We start from the raw sequence: 21,176 nt of genomic DNA on the forward strand, positions 1-21,176 counted from the left end.
TTAATTTGATAGCAGTCTAATATAGTATAATTTGGACGGCAAATTAATGAGATGGACAAATACATAGTGAATGTTAAAAGAGTTGATTTACCATACGGAACTTAAATGAAAAGCATTCGGAATGTCGCTTATGTACTTTTGAGAGTAGTTGCATAATTCGAAGTCGTAAATGTATTATGATAATTAAAGTGGGTTTTAAGCGAGATTTGCAACGCGATTATACTCACTCGGCACGTCCGTATAGTTCAATTTGCCGCCAGGCTAAATTATGTTGCGGTTCTGTGTACTTCTTGCAGTTGTGCAAGAAAGTTAAAACTACACATCCATTTAGAACTAGACAAAATTTGCGAAAAAAGATAATGCACATTGCGCACCGTAGCACCCTAGCCCGCCAACGGAGAGTAATGCGGGATGCAAGTTTTTATTACTACTTAATAGATATACGCAACTTTATAATCATTTCATTACACTGTGCAGTGCATAAATTAAAAGTGCTTTTAAATTTTAAAGCATTGCAAAAAACTGCTCTTTCACTGAACATCCTATGAAGCTGCGAGGTTTTAACCACAGCACGGGCATGAATTATACGCATTTGTTGTTTTTCGGATGAACGCACAAGCGTCAAAATAAATGGCTTTGAAAGCTTTGTTTGTATGGGAAGGACGATGCAGCTTGTAATATATTTTTAAACTGATCGTTATTACATTTTACTATGCCTAATTTTAAATATAAATTATGAAACTGCGTGCCTAGCTATTATACTTAATACCGTACAGTAAATTTAGGTAAATTTGTCATTTTTGGGAATTATTAACCAATAATTATACTTATATTTTAACAACTAAAACTGATAATGTACTTACTTCCTCCATCAGCTATCTATACAAGACATAAATCAATTCTTCATAAAGTACAAAACAATAATTTAGGAAGATGCCACATTTTTAGTGAATATAGTACAAAACAAAATTAAAATTAAATTCTTCTTACTTAGTTATTAGTATACACTTAAATTTTATTTTTTCTGCTTTGAATTTGAGCATCTGGTCATCATTCTAGTTTTGCACAAGTACGTACCCCTTTCTGAATATTGAACTAATCTAAATTTTTAAAAAATATATGTAACTTTTTACGCACTTTTAATAATAAATAATTTTGTCTCTAATTGTTTAATATGTTTATGAACAGAAAAAGATACTTTCAGAAAAATCTGTTATCTTGCCCGAAATCATTTTTCTCAAAAAACTGTTTAAACTATTTATTTATTTTAATAATTATGATTAAAAATTTCTAACTTAACTACAAATTATTAAAAACTTTACTATTGCTTGATAAGGTTCCATTTTTTTTTTTGATACGTGATATTTGGTTAAAACTTATATTGTAATTTCAATTCAACATTGATTTTCAAATTTATGCCAAACTAATTTATTTCTACTATAGATGTAATTGCTCTATTTATTTAATAGACACACAAATTATAAATTGTCTGATAAAACAAAGAGACAAAAGTCTCAATTTTCATTACATTGTTGCTGCTCCTGAGCTACTTAACTATTTGATTTTTGATTAATTAATTAATTTGAATAATCTTTGGTGGCAATAATAATGTTTCTTTATTAATTTTGATTTAGGATTATTAATCGTAAATATAAAAAATTAAATAAACGTAGAGATTTTGAGAGATATAACTGTAACTGGTAATATACTTAATTAGAAATTTTATAATTAATGGGATATATATTTTGATAAAATTTGGGCATCGTGAAACAAATTGACTCTATTATGTGATATTAACACATTAATTGCCATGTCAGTCATATGTGCCTGACGCTGAGAAGTTCTATATAAACCAGGTGAAAAATAAAGAAAAGTTATTATATGGGGCCATATCCCATTTATATATGTGTGACATAAAAAATAGTGTTTTCCAGGAATTTTGGCAAATTGCTTTGATACATAAACTTTTTTTCATTACTTTTGATTGATTATTCTTGATTTCTTAATATATTTTCAACTAAATTAACTAATGAAGTTGCCATGGCCTATGTAAAAAAAAATCGTGATATAATAATATTCATGACTTATTTTTTACTAGTTTCGTGTTGTAGAGGATTTTGCCACATGCAATATTATTTTTAATTGTTTATTACAGAAGTTTTCTATTTGATTAATTTAGAGTATTTTGTTATTTTATTTCAAAACGTGTCAGTATTGGAAGAGCGTATATCAAACTGTACGTGCACCTAATCTTAACTGTTTGCTATAAAAATCGACCATTGTTAAAAAGCATCCTTTATCCTGAGAAAAGAAAATCCTTATGATTTTCCTCGCGACTTCTTTAATAGTTCTTCAATTCCGCGAAGACGTAACATGAGCGCGTATTTTCATAGCGGATTAGATTTTGCGAGAAACGGAAACGGCATCGCAGATTTAGCGCGCCCTAGCGACAATGTGACACCGAACACGATCCGGCGAACGCGGAGCGGTAAGGCGGCAAGGCGGCAAGGCGGTAAAGGCAGTAAGGCGGAAAGCGGCGCATTAGAAGGTTCTGGTCAGCCAGTGAGAGAGTTGGTAATTTCACGGTACGGGCACATGAGAAGACCAGGACACGATCGCCTCTGCATGTGTTGGGCGGGACATATGTGTGCGGGAACGTGCTTGTTAACTCGTGTACATACATCATACAATCGCCTGTGTATGTTGTTTAATAGAGGTGATATTACTTGAGTAAATGGGGGTTGAATTCGATATCTCTGGAATTTTATGAAGACGAGATATTAGAGGCAAATGCTCAAGCTTAAGTTATATGGATCAAGAAAATCGATTGATAAGGTCTGTTAACTAACATTCCCAGAAAATCTAATTTGCTATTTTTACATTTCCGTTACCTTCTAAGTCATTCTAAATTGTTTGGCAGTTCCAAGTATATTCTGGTCTAGAATTGTGGAATCAATCAATGTGTTTTTGGTTATTTCCAAAGCTTACATATTTAAGAATATATGTACAAAAGGATTTTTTTTAATTTGAATTATATTTGAAGATATAATAGCTATTTAACCTCGATAATCCTCTGCTTCCTACCTTCAGGAAACTTTAAACGAAACTCTTCTTCGATACATTCCCCAAACTTGCTTAACTTCTACTGGACCGATTTACTTAAAAAATTTGCAAAAATTTTAGTCTTTTTCATAGAGTTCTCATCAGTATTAACTACGCTTATCCTCAAATTCCGATTTTGACTAATTCAAACTAGTATCTTTGATCTTACAAGCCATATAATAAAATGGTGTGAAACTCATCAGCTAAAGAACTTATTGGCTACCTGTAGGGTAAGTTGTAGTAATCGCAATAGAAAAATTTTCATATTTTTACGTTTCAAAGGTTTTGGCATACCTCAGAAAAAATTGATGTAGGTTTGTGTGTATGTATGTATGTTTGGATACAATTTTTCGTCCACGATTTCGGGTGCACGGATCAACCGATTTGAATAATCCAAAAAAACATTCGTTTCTATTGATGATAAGACGTGCTGATTAGTTTTTAGTGAAGACAGGTCCAGCCACTCTTCTTTACTATACTCTTCTACTCTTCTTTTATCTATGGGTCCAGCCGTGTTGAAGATACGGGGTAGAAATATAGAACTAGAAATTATACGGTTCAAAAATATTTCAACAATTTTCAGAAAAAAATATACAAATTTTCAAAAATATACAAAGATGTCTACTTTAAATATAAATTTTAAAATTACAATTTTAAAAAATCTATATACATATTTTATATGCGATATTCTAAGAAATACATAAATTTTCGGATGGATTTCTTCAACATATCTTGTTAATATAAACATTATTTGTTTCGTGTTATAAGATTGTCACTGTATATTATATAAACCATAAAATATATATTAACTAATTATAATTATTTCTTCGAAAATATTTAAAACAACAATAATTTGCCTTAAATTATTATATTGATTGCACATTGGTTGTAGAATATTGTTTCAACTAATATTAATTTTTCTATGTTTTATGAATTCGAAAGCGATTACAATTTTATTTAGATACTTTTTCCAGCACTATAACGTGGAATAAACCAGAAAACATGTGCATTGTGCGTCCAATGGAACCAGTCAAATTAAAGTAATGCTTTGGGGAGAAAATACTCTCATAAAGAAATGCAGAAATAAAACTCTTTTGTCTTTGAATTGTTTGTACAAAAGCAAAAGGTAATAACTAAAGATTAATGGCTGTACTTAGTAAAACGTACTCTGTTTCGTTGGTGTTATATCAGAGAGTTGTTGGAAATGCACAAATTCAACGAGAAAATAAAATCTATTTCACTCTTAACGATGTGAACTAAAATTAGGAAAGGCGTTGTAAATTTTCACTTAACTTACTAATAGAACATGTGCAATTAAATGACTCTGATCAGGTGCCAAAAAAAAATTACATTTCGTAAGATCAATCTGGTTGCTTTCTATGTTTCTGAAAATATAGTACCCATCGCAAATAATTTATAAATCGAATGATTATGATACAAAACTAATCATTTTTTCCTTAAAAATTCAAATTAATGAATCTAACTAAAATATTCTAAGACTATACATTGAATGAACGGAATTTAATAGGTTTTGATAATAAATATTGTGAAATAGTGTAAATTACTGAAGATTTTTAAATTGATTCATTTGTCATTTCTATCATTCAAAGTTTTTACTTAAAAATTCTGAAACAAATATTCGGCTCTTTATTAAAATTGATACACACATTCAGTGTTTTTGCGTAAAAATTATTCTATTCGAGCGAGATTAATATTATTACTTATATTGGTTTAAAATTTAGCTTTAATACTAATTATTTCTAGTGGTATACCTATACACGCTAATTAAATTTTTTATTTACCCAACAGTGAATTATTTAACTTTATACGCGATAAAATAAATATTCATATGCAGTATTAATTATTATATTTTATTTTATCTCGATACATTTAATTAATAATCTGTTAACCATGAATAAATTCGCATCTTTTCACATACCAGTTTTAGTTTCAACCCTATTGCACCTGTTTGATTGCGATCAAAGAAAAATATGATTTATTTTAAAAAAACTAATGATTTTCGATTGAAATTGCATTTGATTGATCTCTGTGAATCAAATCAGTATATAGCAGCAAAACCGTTAAAGAATCATTGTGAAATATTCTCATTTTTGCATAGAGCGGTCAGGTAAAAGAGAGTATAAATTGAATTTGCCTGAAACCAAATTTTAAATGAAGTTCTCTTTTGTGCCGTTAAAGTTAATTTAATTTTTGATTATATAGAGAATAGTTAACTACAAACTTTTATGTTATTTGTTTTCTGTTTTGATACAGCGAGGAAAAATGTATAATTAAAATTAAAATTAGTGCGTGGATGTAGATTCTGCGTTGCGCTTTATCAAAATATAAATTTATTTTATATACTCCGACACGTTTGTGGAAAATCAAACAAATACGGGTAGGATTTTTATTGATTCAAATAATTTTAAACAAAAAATAAATAGCATTGTTTCATTAAAGTCAATGATGATTTTTTTTAAATATTTTTTGAACTAGCTCATTTGTTAACTTTTTACTTCTTATTGCTATCACCTCAATTATTAAGTTTATTTATGTCCAAAATGTGGTAATGTTAATTAGCCGAAAAATACCGGTAAAATTGAATGAAAAATTTGAACCCTTATTTTTGGGTCAATGCACGGGACATCAAAATTTATTCTAGAGGTATGGTTTCTTCAGCAAAGTATCTTATTTTGATCCTTAGTATCCGAAAATCATATGTGCCTATGCGACTTTTAGTGTTCTTATTATTTGAAGGACTGAAATCATGGGTATGGTCCGGAGCCACTTTTTGGAGACACCCCACTTCATCACCTCTAGAAATAGACTATTTTCCAAATAAAACATTTATTAATAACATGTAACAAATATAGTAAAAACATTGTTTTTTTATCCATTGTAGCCAATTCTCGATTGAATAAATGCAGCAGATTCAGTATTAGACTACCAGAATCGTTTCTAGATATTAAAATATAAATATGAAAAGCATCACATCGGCCATTATCATTTGCTGTTAAAGTATATCAGGTTTAGCTGCATAAACTAACCGCTCGTTTCTGACATATAAGTCGTTATTTGTGGATGTGCCACGGTCGCGCCGTTATTAAACGCAATAAATTTGAGTGTGCGTCTAGGCGGCTGAAAAACAATATAACGATGTTATGAATTTATGTCTTATGTGTGCTCTAAAGCGAAAACCACCCGCAAACTACAATAACTATTGATAAATATCTCGCTCTAACGTTACATTTAGTGCCGCTTTGGGAAGAAGCCCGAAATTGCAGCCGAGCCTCGCTTAACGAATAACGTTTTGCCCAGAAAAGAAAAGCATTCGTAAAATACAAGTTATGTGCAATGAGAGCTTTCTCATGGCTAAGATCTATAGGCTTTCAATCAGAGGTCTCAGGCGTCTCGGGCTGCTTGATGCCAAGCAGTAGTGAAATCGATTTCCACTTGATAATATAAATAGAAATACGTTTTCAAATGAAAATAGCTCTTTCCTGGTATTGCTGCACCAACAAAAACAACATCAGTATTACAGAAACTGTAATAATGAAATCATCACAGAAATAGGACAACCGACTGCCAGGGTTACCATTTTATATATATATATATATATATATATATATATATATATTAGGGTGGTTCATAATAAGGATATTTTAGAATTGTTTTGCTCCCAGTGGCTTCCAAATTGATAAAAAAATCTCTGGAAGTTTTTGTTCCCAATATTAAATTTAAGATAGTCCACACTCCAACCAAAGTTTCTTAGGATTTTTGAGACTCTACTTATGAATTATACAAGATTGAATAACAAAGCAGACAAAAATAAAATATAGTTAAATTTCAACATACTCTAGCTGTGCTTTTATTTCATTTTGTGCTTCTTATTTGATCTGAGAATCCCTGTCCATGTACGCTTGCGGTTATGTTCATGTGTTTCAATATTTTTTATCTTTTTTCAGAAACATGGATATTATAAATAAACAAAATTTACATGCTAATACCACGAAGAAAATAATATAAAAAATGCATTATTCTCATGTACGTACATGTATTTCATGTTGTTCGTATCCACTGATGATGACATAAAACTTTTTGTCGGAACTCATGGAAAAGTAAGGATTCTCTAACGTCTTTTTTATTTGATGGCATGATTTGCAACATTTTATTAATACAACATGAGAGTTATATTGGGATTTGGTAGTTTCGTAGGGTAAGTTATTGTAATCGTTCAAAAATAGAAATTGAAAATTTTGGCATACGTTAACGTACAATACAATACAATTGTATGGTTACAATTCGGGCAGATCAACACGGATCAACTTATTCGAATGGTTCAAAAAGCATTTTATTTTTATTGTAAGGGAGATGTGCTTAATTATTATTAGTTTTTGGCAAAGCTAAATTTGCAAAAAATTGGAGTTTTTTTAGAGCTAAGGCCGATTTGAATTATTCAAAAACTTTCTGCCTAGGAAAAAAGTTTCAAATTTTGAAATGAGTGACTTACAAATTACAAGTAACATCATAATTGAGTTATGATAAAAGTAGTCGGACTATTTATAATGGGCTGCAACCAGCAACCGACTAATACGGGTTACTCTGATCATACTCTGATGCTGTTCAGCTCGACATTAGTGAAATAAACTACCTCGCAATTATCGTTTCAAAGTAATAGCATTTGCCTCGTTCTAACTGCACGAAAAACAATATATGTTGTTGTTTCGTAATATTCCACAAGTAGAACATTGCAATGGTCTATCTAATCAACTCAAACAATACATGGAGAAATTTAACTTCTTTGACTCGCAGTTGTGATAGTAATTTTAAAACTGGTGCAACTATGAGATAGAACCATTGTTAGCAAATTGCATATTGTTTTGCTAAGCATATATGGCTCTTCATCCCGAGTTCGTTTTAATTAAGTTCATATCTACCAATTTGTCTTATCAGACGATGGAACTAGAGCATTTTCTACTTCCACGGAATTAAAACTATTTTTACAAATTCGATCAAGTTGCGTTTCTTCTTGTTGCTTTACTATATTTAAATTAAACTACTCCCTATGTATAAGTTTTTGAAGAAGTTATGCTTTCACCAGAAAATGCGATTTGCTAAATTTATTTTTTCTTGGCGTTCAAAAAAAATTGGAAAAGTATGGGTGTGAATAAATATTATATATTATTTTCCGAAATCTTATTAACACATGTTATTTCAAAAATGCAGTTATTTTATATATTCGTTTCATGATATTTGTTGATATTGACGCTCTAAGGTAAAATAGAACTAAGAAAATTAAGAACAACGACAATGCTGATGATCATTGGCTGACTACTTGCGATGGAGGAGATTTTACAGGCAATTGGAAATCGAAGCGTAGTACTGGGTGGGAAGCAGAAGTTTAGGAAGTAAAAATCGAATAAATGTAACGTGAATAATGGTAATTAGTTAATAAAGGCAATAATAAACTAGTGTTGCATGGCATCGTGCCTTAAGGCAAATTGCTGGAACTTCCCGAACGGTAAGTTAAAATTTTTAAATGCTTTAAATTATTTCGAAAATTTGATTTTTTTTACGAAATATCAAAGCGCATTACGCTGCATCTCTGTATAATGGTTAAACATTACAAACTTTGGCTAGATTAATGAAGAGAAAATGTAAAAATATGAATATCAACAAACGTCCAACGTAAAAGTGCACGTTTTACACCAAAATGAATATTAGTTTCAGGGCCTTTTCACTTCAATTCAATAGTTTTTAAGATATGCGAGGTTGATGGGTGGCTCGCTCCGCTCTCAATACCAGTATTGAAACAGTTTGTACGTTTTCAAAAATGCATAATTCGATTTTGATGAAACTTGACACACATTGTTACTATACTTTACTAAGATTGTGACCAAAATTTAAAGTTGGATCATTCAATAGTTTCTGAGATATGCGTGGTTGATAGGTGGCTGGCTCCGAGCTCAATACTAACATTTAAAGTTTAAATCATTCCTAAATATGCCGTGAACCCCCGTTTTTATTTCGTGGACCCACGTGGACCCCCAAATTTTGTTTTCCCTGCCGTGGACCCCTTAAAAGTTGCCATGGACCCCTGGGGGTTCATGTGGACCACTTTGGGAATCGCTGGTCTATATGAACACGGTCATAGATAAGGAACACGGTATTCTAATAAGGATATTAGTTGACAGCAAATTCAACTCATAAATGTGTCATCTGCCATATTTGTTGGTCGTCGAATTTCACATTAAAATCCGCTAGAGGAGAGCTTGCCCTATAAAATTTATTAGCATTTTAGCGTTGGTAGCATGTCAGCGGTTTGACAAGTTGAGTTGAACCTAAATGCGTTATTTCCTATTCCTTCTGTTTTATATTATTTGAGAAATAAAAATTATTGGTTAATATTTATAAATCGCCGAATGCTCGTGTCTATTTATTCGAATTGCATAAAATAAATCAACGCATTTGTAATTCATTCATGAACTTTTCTTGTCAAAGAATTAAGAAATTGCATTGTTAACCTAAAAATGGCTGGTGTTTTGTTCGAAGATATTTTTAATGTGAAGGATATGGATCCTGAAGGCAAAAAATTCGACAGGGTTAGTCGATTGCATTGTGAATCAGAATCATTCAAAATGGATTTGATACTAGATATAAACTCTTGGATATATCCTATGGAACTTGGAGACAAATTTCGACTTGTTCTTGCTACTACTTTACGAGCAGATGGATATCCAGACAGTGGACCAAATGATTGGAGTCCGATAGAAAGTGAAGGATCCAGAGCAGACAGTTTTGAATATGTTATGTCTGGTGAATATATGAACTTTTTTACATTGAGCTAACGTGTTAAAGAAATTACATGTAATTCTTTTATATATTAGGAAAAATATACAGACTTGAGGGTGACGACAATGCCATGGAGGCATCTAGTAGGTTAGCTGCTTATGTTTCATTTGGGGGATTACTAATGCGTCTTCAAGGTGATGCCAATAATTTACATGGATTTCAAGTTGAGCAACACATATACCTATTAATGAAGAAGCTTGCGTTTTAAGATATAGGTCATCATAATTAAGATTCATTAAAATGCATCGTTTTTAGTTTTAATATGTATAGAATATTTAACTTCCCAAAGAAGAAACTTAGGTTGATCTATTTCCTGAACATATTTTTTTAAAGGGATTGAAATATCAATCTAATCTAAACATAATCAAAAGAAATTCTTAAATAATGTTTAAATGTAAATCTACAATCTGCCTAATGTGATTTATAAATTATTAAAAAAATATTTCCAAAAGTCCAAAAGGCATTTTTGTATGTAATAAATTTACACAATTCAGTCTTAAAAATAATATCTGTTCAATCTTAAAAATAATATATCAGGCTATTTTGACTGAGCTGGTCCGAGCTTATAAATTGTATTGTCCAGGCCGTAGATAAATAAACTTTTATTATTAAATAAAATAAATAAACCAACTTGACAGTTTGCGACGTTCTTCACACGTTTCTGGTTGTTTCTCTCACCGCTAGGTGTATGATTTTTATGTTGGTGACATTGACAGTACTTTTCTGTTTATAACCAAAATGTCAAATAATTCTAATTTTGACACACTAAGCAAAAGTCAAATTTTAGTAGGACCATTTCCTGATTACTTTTTATATTTTATACTATTTATATTTTTGCTAATGGAATTTCTATAGGTATTGTTAGATTTGAAGTTTTTGAATTATAATAAATAAAGGATGGTCACTATAAACAAAAATTATATTATTATGAAATATTAGTGATAAATTTTAATGATAAAAATTAAGAAATTTATTTGAAAAAAATGTGCGACACTATAAGTATGGAAGTAGCAGATGACGAGGATTGTTCATATTTTCAACAAAGTGAGCTATTTGCTGAGGGCCTAACAGTCATGGAAGAAATTAGGCGCCAGGGAAAACTGTGTGATGTCACTTTAAAAGTAACGTTGGAATTTTGGGGCTTGTCCCTGCATTAAGTCTACTTATAACTTGCTTTATATAATATAATATGCGTTATTTAAATTTATATTTTTGAAACAAAAAATCCGTTTTATACTCTAATTTGAAAGTAATCGGGTTTATGAAATGCTTATTCATATGATATAATAATTATGAAACTATAATAAACTATGAATATCCTCTAGGTGGAAGACCAGTCCTTTTCCGCTCATAGAATTGTTTTAGCTGCTTCAATTCCATACTTTTACGCAATGTTCACACACAATATGGTAGAAAGTAAGAAAAGAGATATAGTTATGAAAGGAATAGAGCCAAAGTATGTTTATTATAACTTTGATAAAAAATATTTGTATAAATGTATGTATGAAATATTTTTTGTGTGTATGTGGCAGAGAGTTTTTAAAATGTTGAAATAAGTACATGTTGCATTCTTTAAAATAATGTTTTTCTTTCTTTAGAGCTTTAGAAACCCTTATAAATTTTGCTTATTCTGGCAAGGTTACAATATCAAATAGAAATGTACAATCTCTCATGGTTGGAGCTTCCTTTTTGCAACTGACAAAAGTTCGTGATGCTTGTGCAGATTTTTTAAAAATGAGGTATTGATAATAATTTCAAAAAGCCATTGAATACATTTCAAATATTAATTAAACGATTTCATTTGAAGATTTCATCCCCACAATGTGCTTGGAATAAGACAATTTGCAGAAACATTGGGATGTACTAAATTAAAAACACATGCAGATATTTACTTGGCACAATTCTTTCATGAAGTGTGTTTAAGTGATGAATTTTTACTATTATCAAATACTGAAGTATTAAATATAATTCAATGTGATGGTTTAGATATCAGTAGGTAATTACAGGATTCATTATTTTTATATTAGTTTCAAAAACTTAGAAGCAATATCAAGTTAAAGTGTTGCTTTTTACTATAGCGAGTCTGAAGTGTTTGAAGCTTTAATGGGTTGGATTGGACACAATCCAGATGAAAGACAGCAATACTTACCTGAGTTGCTGGCACATATTAGATTACCTTTATTACCTCCACAATATTTAGCTGATCGAGTAGCAACAGAAGAAATGATTAGAACATCTCATAAATGCAGGTGCATAGTAAACATTTATTACTTCTTAAATGATTATTTTAATTAAAATAAACTTCTGTTAAAAATCATGTTAAGATAAACTGTGTTATTTTTCTGTTTTTCCAAAAGTATTTTCAACTAGTTGTTAATATTAATTTTAATATATTTATTTTAAATCAGAGATCTTCTAGATGAAGCAAAGGATTATCATTTAATGCCTGAACGAAGAAGTCTTATTCCTAGATTTCGAACACAACCTAGAGTATTTGAATATTCCATTGGACATATTTATGCTGTTGGAGGACTTACTAAAAATGGTTTGTTTATTCTTCAACAAATTATTAGAAAAATGTTCTATCTGGGATGTGTTGAATTAAATTAATTGATTATTTTATTTAATTTATCAACTTTTCAACAGAAAGTATCTAAAGTAAATTTTGTAGGAGACTCTGTATCAGCTGTAGAAACATTTGATCCTAAACTTGGCCAATGGCAAATAGGTGAAGCAATGTGCATGATGAGATCTCGAGTAGGTGTTGCTGTTTCCAAAGGTCGTTTATATGCTTTCGGAGGTTTTAATGGAACTGAGAGGTTAAAAACTGTAGAAATTTATGATCCTGTGCTAAAACGATGGGAAAAGGGTAGTCCCATGCAATATAAACGAAGGTAAATTTACCACTTTATATAAACTTAAACTTCAAATGTTTTGAATCATTTTTTCAAAAAATTATCATATTCTGAAGTTGTTATCACACTTTCTCAATATTAATATTTGAAATCATTTTTTTTTTTTTAACTTTTTTGAATTTAGTGCTGTTGGAGTTGCTACATTAGGAAATCTGATTTATGTTTGTGGAGGATATGATGGAATAACATCACTTAATACAGTCGGTATGTTATTTTTACATTGATTGAAAAAATATATTTAATTTTTTGTATTTTGGTGATAAATAATGATTCACATTTATAAATTTTATAAATGTAATTAAAGTTTCTAGGTTTATTTTATCATACCGCTTACATCATATATTCTATTTTAGAATGTTATAATCCAAATACCGATACATGGAAATTAATAAGTCCCATGATAAAATATCGTTCTGCTGGTGGTGTGGCTTCATTATCTGGTTATATTTGGGCATTAGGTGGTCATGATGGACTTTCCATTTTTGATTCTGTTGAAAGATATGATCCCAGAACAGACACTTGGGTGAAAATGGAATCTATGCTAACAAGAAGGTGTTATTCTTTTTTTTTTGTAAATTTTTAAAGCTTATTGAAAGTAATTATGCATTTAGATTAATTGTCCCTCTTATTACAATTTTTTATATTCATCCAAACTTTATTTTTAATTTATCATTATTGGCTTCATGATTTTAATTATTATGTTGTAGATGTCGCTTAGGCGTTGCTCCTCTAAATGGTAAATTATATGTTTGTGGAGGATATGACGGTTCAAAATTTCTTCAAACTGTAGAAATGTTTGACCCTGTTACAAATTCTTGGTCATTTGTTGCGCCCATGAATGTCATGAGATCAAGGGTAGCTTTAGTTGCAAACATGGGCAAGCTTTGGGCTATTGGGGGTAAGATATAATTAGTAAAATATCTTAATTTCTCACTCAGTTTATGTTCAAAAAGTTTATAGACATTAGAAAATAAAACTTTCAATATAAAAGTAATGACTTCTAGCATATTAGCAATTTTTTCTTTGTGATTTTAAAACAATTTATTTTTTCTATCTTAATATTATATATTTTTTATGAACTCGCCATTCGTTATGCTAGTTTAAATGTGTTATAGGATATGATGGTGAGAGTAATTTATCAACTGTTGAAGTATATGATCCAATTGCAAATGAGTGGTCAATGGCGCCTGCCATGTGTGCTCATGAAGGAGGTGTTGGTGCTGCAGTAGTGCCCGTGATCTAGTATATAATTTTTGACAATTTATATGTGATATTATAAAAACATACGTTTGCATTCTTTGTTAAGCAGATTAATTTGCTGCTCGATTAGAAAACATTGACAAGAATAAGTTTTATTTAAAATTGGTAAAAACTTTGATCTTATTAAAGCTCTCTTTATTTTTGTATTATGTTAAAATATGAAATTTTTAGATCTGTTATTATAAAACTATAGTATATAATATACAAATTAAGATAACAAACTGATTTATGTTTCCTTTAAATGAACAAGTATATACATTAACTTTTAAGCTAAGTAGATGACAATATTTGTATACTTTCTTCTAACATATGTTTTATTTCTAAGCTTACAGAAAATCTCGATTTTGTAACATTGGCTCTAAAAGGATTGACACAGTCATGTAATAGGTCGACTAGATTTGGAAATCTTTCATTAATTTCTTTTGGAATTCCATGAAGATAGTTATGAGATTCATTTAAAAGCATCTGAAATGTTAATAATTATTTTAACTATTTTAAAAATTTAGTTATTCAGAATATAATAATTCACTTTTAACTTTTAACAAACCTCACAAGTCATATAAATATTATGATCACTTAAATTATGTGAACATATATCTGTAGGCGAAAATGCAAAGCAATCTTTATTATCACATTTTATAATCTCACTTGTGTGGTTATTGTACCATTTGCTATAGCTCACTGAAAATACTATTTTGATTAAAATGAAAAATAATTTTATTGTTTAAAATTATTACCATTTTCAAACTGTTTATCTACTAAAAGAATATGTTCGAGATCAATGTAGGATACTTTTCCACTCTTAGATACAGCTATATTATCCATTGAAATATCAGTTAAATATATCCTAATAATAACATTAAATATAGAAGTGAATACTTGATGAATATATTTATATACTTGCAAAGTTAAACTTTACCTAAACATTTCGTGTTTGAATGTAAATACAAAAGCAGCATTAAGTAATTGAATTGTAATATTAGCTCTTTTTTTCCAATCTGAAGAGTAGAATTTATTAATTGTTTCACCCATATAGGACTGTGCATACACCCGACCGCAAAACCCTAAATGTTTTGCTATGGGATACTCTTCATAATTTAGCATCTTAAAAAATGAGTGCAATTACTTAAATAAATAAAAAATAAAATAAAGTTTGCTTCATAGAAAATATAATTTAACTGACCTGCAAAAGGATTGGCTCTGGATTAATGTATAATGTTATATACATATTATATAAAAAACTGCAATACTTGGCTTCATTTTTGAACATATTTCTTTGGGATGCAATCTGTTCAATTACATATTCAAATTTATTTACTCTAGGACACATTTGCAAACTGAAGTTATTTTCTAAGCCGTCATCAATGACTTTTAACATTAAAGAATTATATATTTTAGTCATTATACTTTGTCTATCACAACTTTTTATATTTTCATTTGGTAATAAATCAAGTTGTGATAAATCTTGTTCAGAACCTAATTTTTTTAAAACTATTCTTTGATCTAAATATTTGCAGTGTACTACATTTTTAAATGAAAATATGAGAGAAAAAATGTCTAGAATTATAAGATTATCATCTAGTAAAAGGTTGCACAAATCCATTCCATAACACTTTGGGCATTTATTTATTTCAAAATAACTGTATTGAAACTTTAGACCAATTTCAAAAATTGATAAAAAATTACACAAATTAAATAAAATGTAGAAATTTATTTGGTAAATAATCTACTAAGATTCATGGTCATAAACTATATTAACGTTAACAGTTATATTGAACATGAATTTACACAAATTGGACATGTAATACAAGTAACGAAAATATAGGATAGTTACAAATAATTTTAACAACTATTAAAAATGTTGATAGCATTTAAAGAACAGTTAAAAATTGAAAAAAGTGAAGTTGTCATATTTATGTGCACGTTTTTAAATAATATTTTTATATTTAAATTAATGAAATAAGTGTCTTCTGCCTTTCGGCTTATTCTGACAGCTGTTTGACATTCTTATCGAAGTTATTAAAGAGGTTAGGACATGTGCTTATTCTAATTTGTTTAAAATGATTTCTGAAAATACTCAGTCAAATGAAAATGTGGAAATTAAAGCAGAATTGGAACAACCAAAAAATCAAGATGATGTTTATGATTATTTAAATCGTGATGGTTTTACTTCAGAAATATTTAAAGTTGAAATACGTGGATTACCAAAGTTTTATGGCATTAGTGTACGTTTTAGTTTATTTTGTATTTTAGATTATTTAAAGAACTGTACCAAAGAAAATTATATATTTTGTCTATTTTAGGAGTTTAAAAAATTAATGAGCGATAAATTATCATTGGACTGCGTTAAAATAAAAACTATACGTCCGGGTAATCCTTGGGCCTTTGTATGTTTTCGCAGCGAAGATGATCGAAAAAAAGCTCTACAAAAAATAAATGGATTTCAGTGGAAAGGCAAATCATTATCAGCACATGTAAATCAATTTAATTATGAAATAAAAGTGTATTATGATAATTCAGCAGTATATATACTGCTAAAGTATTGTAATAGTGAAGTATTATAATAGTATTGTATTATAATACAATACACTACTAACATAAATTCTATAATGAATTTGATTTGGAGGATGAATAATTTCTTATTGAACAATAAGTATTGCAATTGACAATTAAGTAATATCACGTTTTTATGTATGTAGGAAGCCAAACCAGCACCAGACCCTTTGGTCAAGAAAAGAAAACAATTAGAAGCCATTGATCAAGCTACAAAAAAAATTAAAGATAATATTTCACAAGATGAAAAACTGAAAAATTCTACCACTCCATATTGGAATCTAACTTATACAGAACAGGTTTAATAATTATTTATGATTAATACTATTTCAGAATAGTATTTATTACGAAATACTCTTATATGTTTTCAGCTGGAAAAGAAGCAAAAAGAAATTCAAAATATTTAAAGGACTACAATCATCAATTAAAGAAGTGGATGCAGCCATCACTAAAAACTTGGCTAGATAAACAAAAGAATAAATACAATGGATATATTTGTGAATTATTAAATATAATTCCATCGCCAGTGGAAAATGGATATCGTAACAAATGTGAATTTTCTATAGGATTGGATGATGAAAATCATTTGCCCACAGTTGGTTTTCGATTAACTAGTTATGATAAAGGTTCCACGGCAGTAGCTCCAGTTGAGGAATTGAATCATATACCAGACCAAATGAAAGCTGCAGTAAAAGCTTTTCAAATATTCGTAAGAAATTCAAAATATAGTGTATTTTCACCAGAAGACCACAGTGGATATTTTAGGCAATTGACCATAAGGATCTCAAATTTTACAAGAGAATTAATGCTCATTGTTGGCATACATCCTCAGGTAATATTAGTGAATATTCATAAGTTGTTTTTTTTTGTGTAATGTAAATGTAGTAATAAACCATGTGTAAACAGTAAATTATTTGCAACTATGAATTCAATGAGCTGCATAATTTATTGCTTATCCAGAGCAATTTTTATTAATAATTTTAAAATTGAGAATGTATTTCTAGAATTTGACTGAAACTGAAATCACAGCATTCAAGGAGGATTTGAAAGATTTTTTTTCATCAGGTGAAGGAAAAGATATTGTAGTCAATTCTTTATATCTGCAATTTATTACAAAACGGTAAGTAATTATTGTTACTTCAATTAAAATAGGTAATCAAACACTGAATTCATGTGAATTACTTATTCTTAGATCTTCAGGAGAGGCTACTTTAGATGTTATACATATTATGGGAACAACTCATATAACTGATCAAATTCTCGGCCTGCAATATCAAATATCTCCAGAAGCTTTCTTTCAAGTAAGTGGTTTTTATTAAACTTTATTAGATACATATTAATTAAAGGATAGTAATTAATTTCTTCTTCCACCTCTTTCTTTTACTTGTAATGTAACAACTGTCCCTGGAGAAATGTTGTAAAATGCCAATGAATTAGTGTCTTTATAAAACAAACCATCGTATGATAATTTTTGTTTTGCTGGTGGCATTCCAGTCTCCTCTTGAATTCTTGATTTGAGACTGCCTATATTATCGGTCAAAGCCATTACAATAGATAACATTTGACCATTAAGCCTCCATTCAGGTTTATCAGGAACCATTGGTGCCAGAACCTTGAAATTCACAGGACTTGGGTTTCTGGCCAAAAATACTTGCTCAGGAACCAGTGAATCTTCAGATCTTTGTTTTTTATTTGGAATGTCATCTTCCGCACTCATTTCTAAACCATGCTTACCTGGCATTTGTGGTGGAGGTGGCATAGGTGGCATGGGAGGCATATGTCCAATATTTGCAGGAGACATTGTTGGCATACCTGGTGGGCCAAGGTAAGGAAGCTGTGATGGAACACCATATGCTGGTCGTGCCATCATTGGTCTCATGGGTTGCATCATCATCATAGGTGGTGGCTGAGCCATTATTGGAGCTTGTGTCATCATAGGTGCTGTTGATTGTGACACGGGTTGTGCAGTCAACACAGGTGCTGCAGAAACTGACTTGTTAATTACAGGTTTAGTAACATTTACTGGTCTTCCAGAAACTGGCTTTGGACCTATTTTCTCTTTCTCTTCATCTGGTAATAAGCCTTTTACCTTGTGTATTTGGTGAATTTGCTCTTCAAGTGTTATATTTGCTCTAGCAGCACGTGTAGCTGCCTCCACACTTGAAGTGTGGCCATCCCATGTCACACGTTCTTCTTTGCGGCTTTCTTCTTCTCCAATTTTTTTACCAATAGCTGCTTCTTCATCACCCACACCGAAAATGTCTGTTCTCCTTTCAGCTAGTTGTTTGAGACTCGCCTCAATAGCTGAACCAGCTGCATAAACATTTTCTTGAGCTTGCTTGTCAGATTGTTGGCCACGCATTTCGACCCACCTTGGATCAAGAAGTCCAATACGCATATGCTCTGCAACTTTATTTACTGGTATTCTTTCACCAGTTATAGGAGAAATAAGGAAATCTTCACTGTTTTCACTCTTAGCTGGTTTATTTGCCTTCTTTGGATCATATTTTTTTATGACAACTTTGTCCAGTGACGGGGGCTCCATAAGATTTTCAGTAGAAGGTTGTGATGAAGCTGAATCCTTTTGTTTTTTACCTTCATCTTCATCAGAACTATCTTCATCCATATCCTGTATTTGATTATTGTCACGTACATTTGTACGATCTTCCATGACACTTAATGATACTGCAGTAGATTCAGATTCTTCATCTTCATCAGAATCAGATTCCAGCTGCATTTCAATATCTTCATCGTCATCTAAACGCTCCTGCATTAACACTCTAGCACCTACATCATCTGGAGTAGTAGGAGGGGGAAAATTACCTTGTTCAAAGGGTTGATAATCTACTGTCTCTACGACAACAAACTCATGCCAATCAATCTGAGCATAAGCAACTCTTTCACGTTCTATTTTTTCCTCTTCCTTTCTTTTTTGTGCTTCTTGATGCTTAATCCAATCAGCACGGTATTTAACTTGCTCCAAAATAAAATCACCTCCCTTAGCTTCATTATCAACTTACTCATTAACTCCTTTGGTGGAATCAAAACTTTTGTATATTGTTCAAGCAACTTAGTGAAGTACTGAAATAAAGAGTGCTGTGGTCGCAAAAAGTCAAACTGATAATTTCGCTGTTCACGATTCATTAAATTTGTTAGAAATTGTCTACCATTTCTAGCTACAAATTGAGCAGTTAATTTAACAATATCTAAGTCCATAGCTGAAATTGATGGAGGATCTGCAATAAATTCAAACTCTGGTGGAGGATCTTTTGGTACAAACTGCTGTTCAGTAATTTGTTTCAGTAATTCTTGTTGTTTCTGATGTGCTGCAGATGTCACCGAAAGTTTTTGCAAAGATGCTGGTAATGCAGATGCATTTTGATCATTTCCTTTACCATCTCGAATATCTTTGACCTTTTGCTGATAATAAGCATGATAAGGATCACCTGCACTCAAAAAATTGAATTTTGGATTCCCTAGTTCATTTTGACGAATTCTATTTTCGAACTCTGGTCCATTACGTGCAACAAAACTAGCAGTTTTGTCTACAATATTACGTACTTCTGGTGGGGGATATATTATTCCAATGGTGTTTGTAGTTTGTTCTGGGGGTGGTTCCGTGTTTGCATTTTCAACTGGAGCCGGTGCAATCACACTGACGTCGGGCATCTTGCTATAAAGCACAAGTAAAGTAACCCAAATTAAATATGTGTATTTCTATGAAATAATATGAAATTAGTGACAAACTTACTTTAATCAAATCTCTATCATATATTTGATAAACAACTTCTAATCTTATTATCATACGCTAACAATAAAATAACCAAATTATCTTATGCTGTCAACCATTGCACTCATTACCACATAACCCTATATTTCCCTATGAAGATACTTAGTGTTGCCAGATCAAAATTAATATTCTTTTTATACACTGACTTATGAACGACTTCCGAGTTTTGAAATTTTGAAAGATTGTCTGATACATAGGTAAGGTCTGATAGATCTGATCATTATTGTATTGTCTAGAGATCTGATTCCATATCAGTTGAAAGCCTAATTCCTAGACAATATAATAATGGCCTAATTTGTCTATATTCTCTATTTGAAGGTATTGTTATATATTCAGAACCTACTCTTCTTTTATCTATGTTCAGAACCGTTTAATTTCATTAATGAATTAATAAATTAATTCTTACAATAAATTTTATATAATTCTAGGTAAATACCAAATGTGCCGAGATTTTATATACCAAAGCTATAGAATTAAGTAAACCTACTTCTGAAACAACTTTGTTGGATATATGTTGCGGAACAGGAACTATTGGACTATCATTTGCTAAGGTTAAATTAATTATTTATTAATTTTCAATCAAAATATTATCCACAACAGCCTAATAGCAATTTTTGCTACAAATCATCAACGCTTTACATATTACATTTTTCATTGTATTTATTTTGGTATGATTATTTTGATTATTTTTATTTAAGTTATTG

General features: G+C 30.3%; 5 protein-coding genes across 5 annotated transcripts in view; 3 read left to right on the top strand and 2 right to left on the bottom strand.

Annotated features, from left to right (window-relative positions):
- The first annotated feature begins 9,416 nt into the window (after window positions 1-9,416).
- On the top strand, window positions 9,417-10,262 carry LOC113370544 (DNA-directed RNA polymerases I, II, and III subunit RPABC3-like). Its single transcript, XM_026611223.1, has 2 exons — window positions 9,417-9,918; window positions 9,990-10,262. The coding sequence occupies exons 1-2, from the start codon at window positions 9,633-9,635 to the stop codon at window positions 10,160-10,162; spliced, it is 459 nt and encodes a 152-aa protein (XP_026467008.1). The 5' UTR covers window positions 9,417-9,632; the 3' UTR covers window positions 10,163-10,262.
- A 471-nt stretch (window positions 10,263-10,733) lies between these two features.
- LOC113370191 (kelch-like protein 18) lies at window positions 10,734-14,208 on the top strand. Its single transcript, XM_026610864.1, has 11 exons — window positions 10,734-11,075; window positions 11,280-11,410; window positions 11,553-11,693; window positions 11,762-11,950; window positions 12,033-12,203; window positions 12,363-12,499; window positions 12,626-12,848; window positions 12,994-13,073; window positions 13,223-13,421; window positions 13,577-13,767; window positions 13,985-14,208. The coding sequence occupies exons 1-11, from the start codon at window positions 10,938-10,940 to the stop codon at window positions 14,110-14,112; spliced, it is 1,728 nt and encodes a 575-aa protein (XP_026466649.1). The 5' UTR covers window positions 10,734-10,937; the 3' UTR covers window positions 14,113-14,208.
- A 191-nt stretch (window positions 14,209-14,399) lies between these two features.
- Window positions 14,400-15,624, bottom strand: LOC113370424 (deleted in autism protein 1-like). Its single transcript, XM_026611090.1, has 5 exons — window positions 15,313-15,624; window positions 15,049-15,233; window positions 14,867-14,976; window positions 14,677-14,819; window positions 14,400-14,594 (listed from the first exon to the last, which is right to left on the bottom strand). The coding sequence occupies exons 1-5, from the start codon at window positions 15,529-15,531 to the stop codon at window positions 14,400-14,402; spliced, it is 852 nt and encodes a 283-aa protein (XP_026466875.1). The 5' UTR covers window positions 15,532-15,624.
- A 537-nt stretch (window positions 15,625-16,161) lies between these two features.
- The window catches only part of LOC113370425 (tRNA (uracil-5-)-methyltransferase homolog A-like), a 6,207-nt gene continuing 1,192 nt past the window's right edge, over window positions 16,162-21,176 (top strand). The window contains 8 exon segments of the mRNA XM_026611091.1: window positions 16,162-16,354; window positions 16,433-16,603; window positions 16,829-16,981; window positions 17,054-17,081; window positions 17,084-17,514; window positions 17,687-17,802; window positions 17,875-17,983; window positions 20,901-21,023. Of these exon segments, the coding sequence (XP_026466876.1) occupies window positions 16,190-16,354; window positions 16,433-16,603; window positions 16,829-16,981; window positions 17,054-17,081; window positions 17,084-17,514; window positions 17,687-17,802; window positions 17,875-17,983; window positions 20,901-21,023 (1,296 nt within the window). The 5' untranslated portion in view covers window positions 16,162-16,189.
- On the bottom strand, window positions 17,948-20,529 carry LOC113370443 (splicing factor 3A subunit 1-like). Its single transcript, XM_026611107.1, is given in 3 exon segments — window positions 17,948-19,694; window positions 19,697-20,355; window positions 20,434-20,529. Coding segments are annotated over 2 exon segments (2,313 nt in total). The 5' UTR covers window positions 20,352-20,355; window positions 20,434-20,529; the 3' UTR covers window positions 17,948-18,036.

Source organism: Ctenocephalides felis, unplaced genomic scaffold, assembly GCF_003426905.1.
Source record: "Ctenocephalides felis isolate EL2017-DRISC unplaced genomic scaffold, ASM342690v1 CF-g0.4_SCAFFOLD_01492, whole genome shotgun sequence".
Classification (NCBI taxonomy): Eukaryota; Metazoa; Arthropoda; class Insecta; order Siphonaptera; family Pulicidae; genus Ctenocephalides; species Ctenocephalides felis.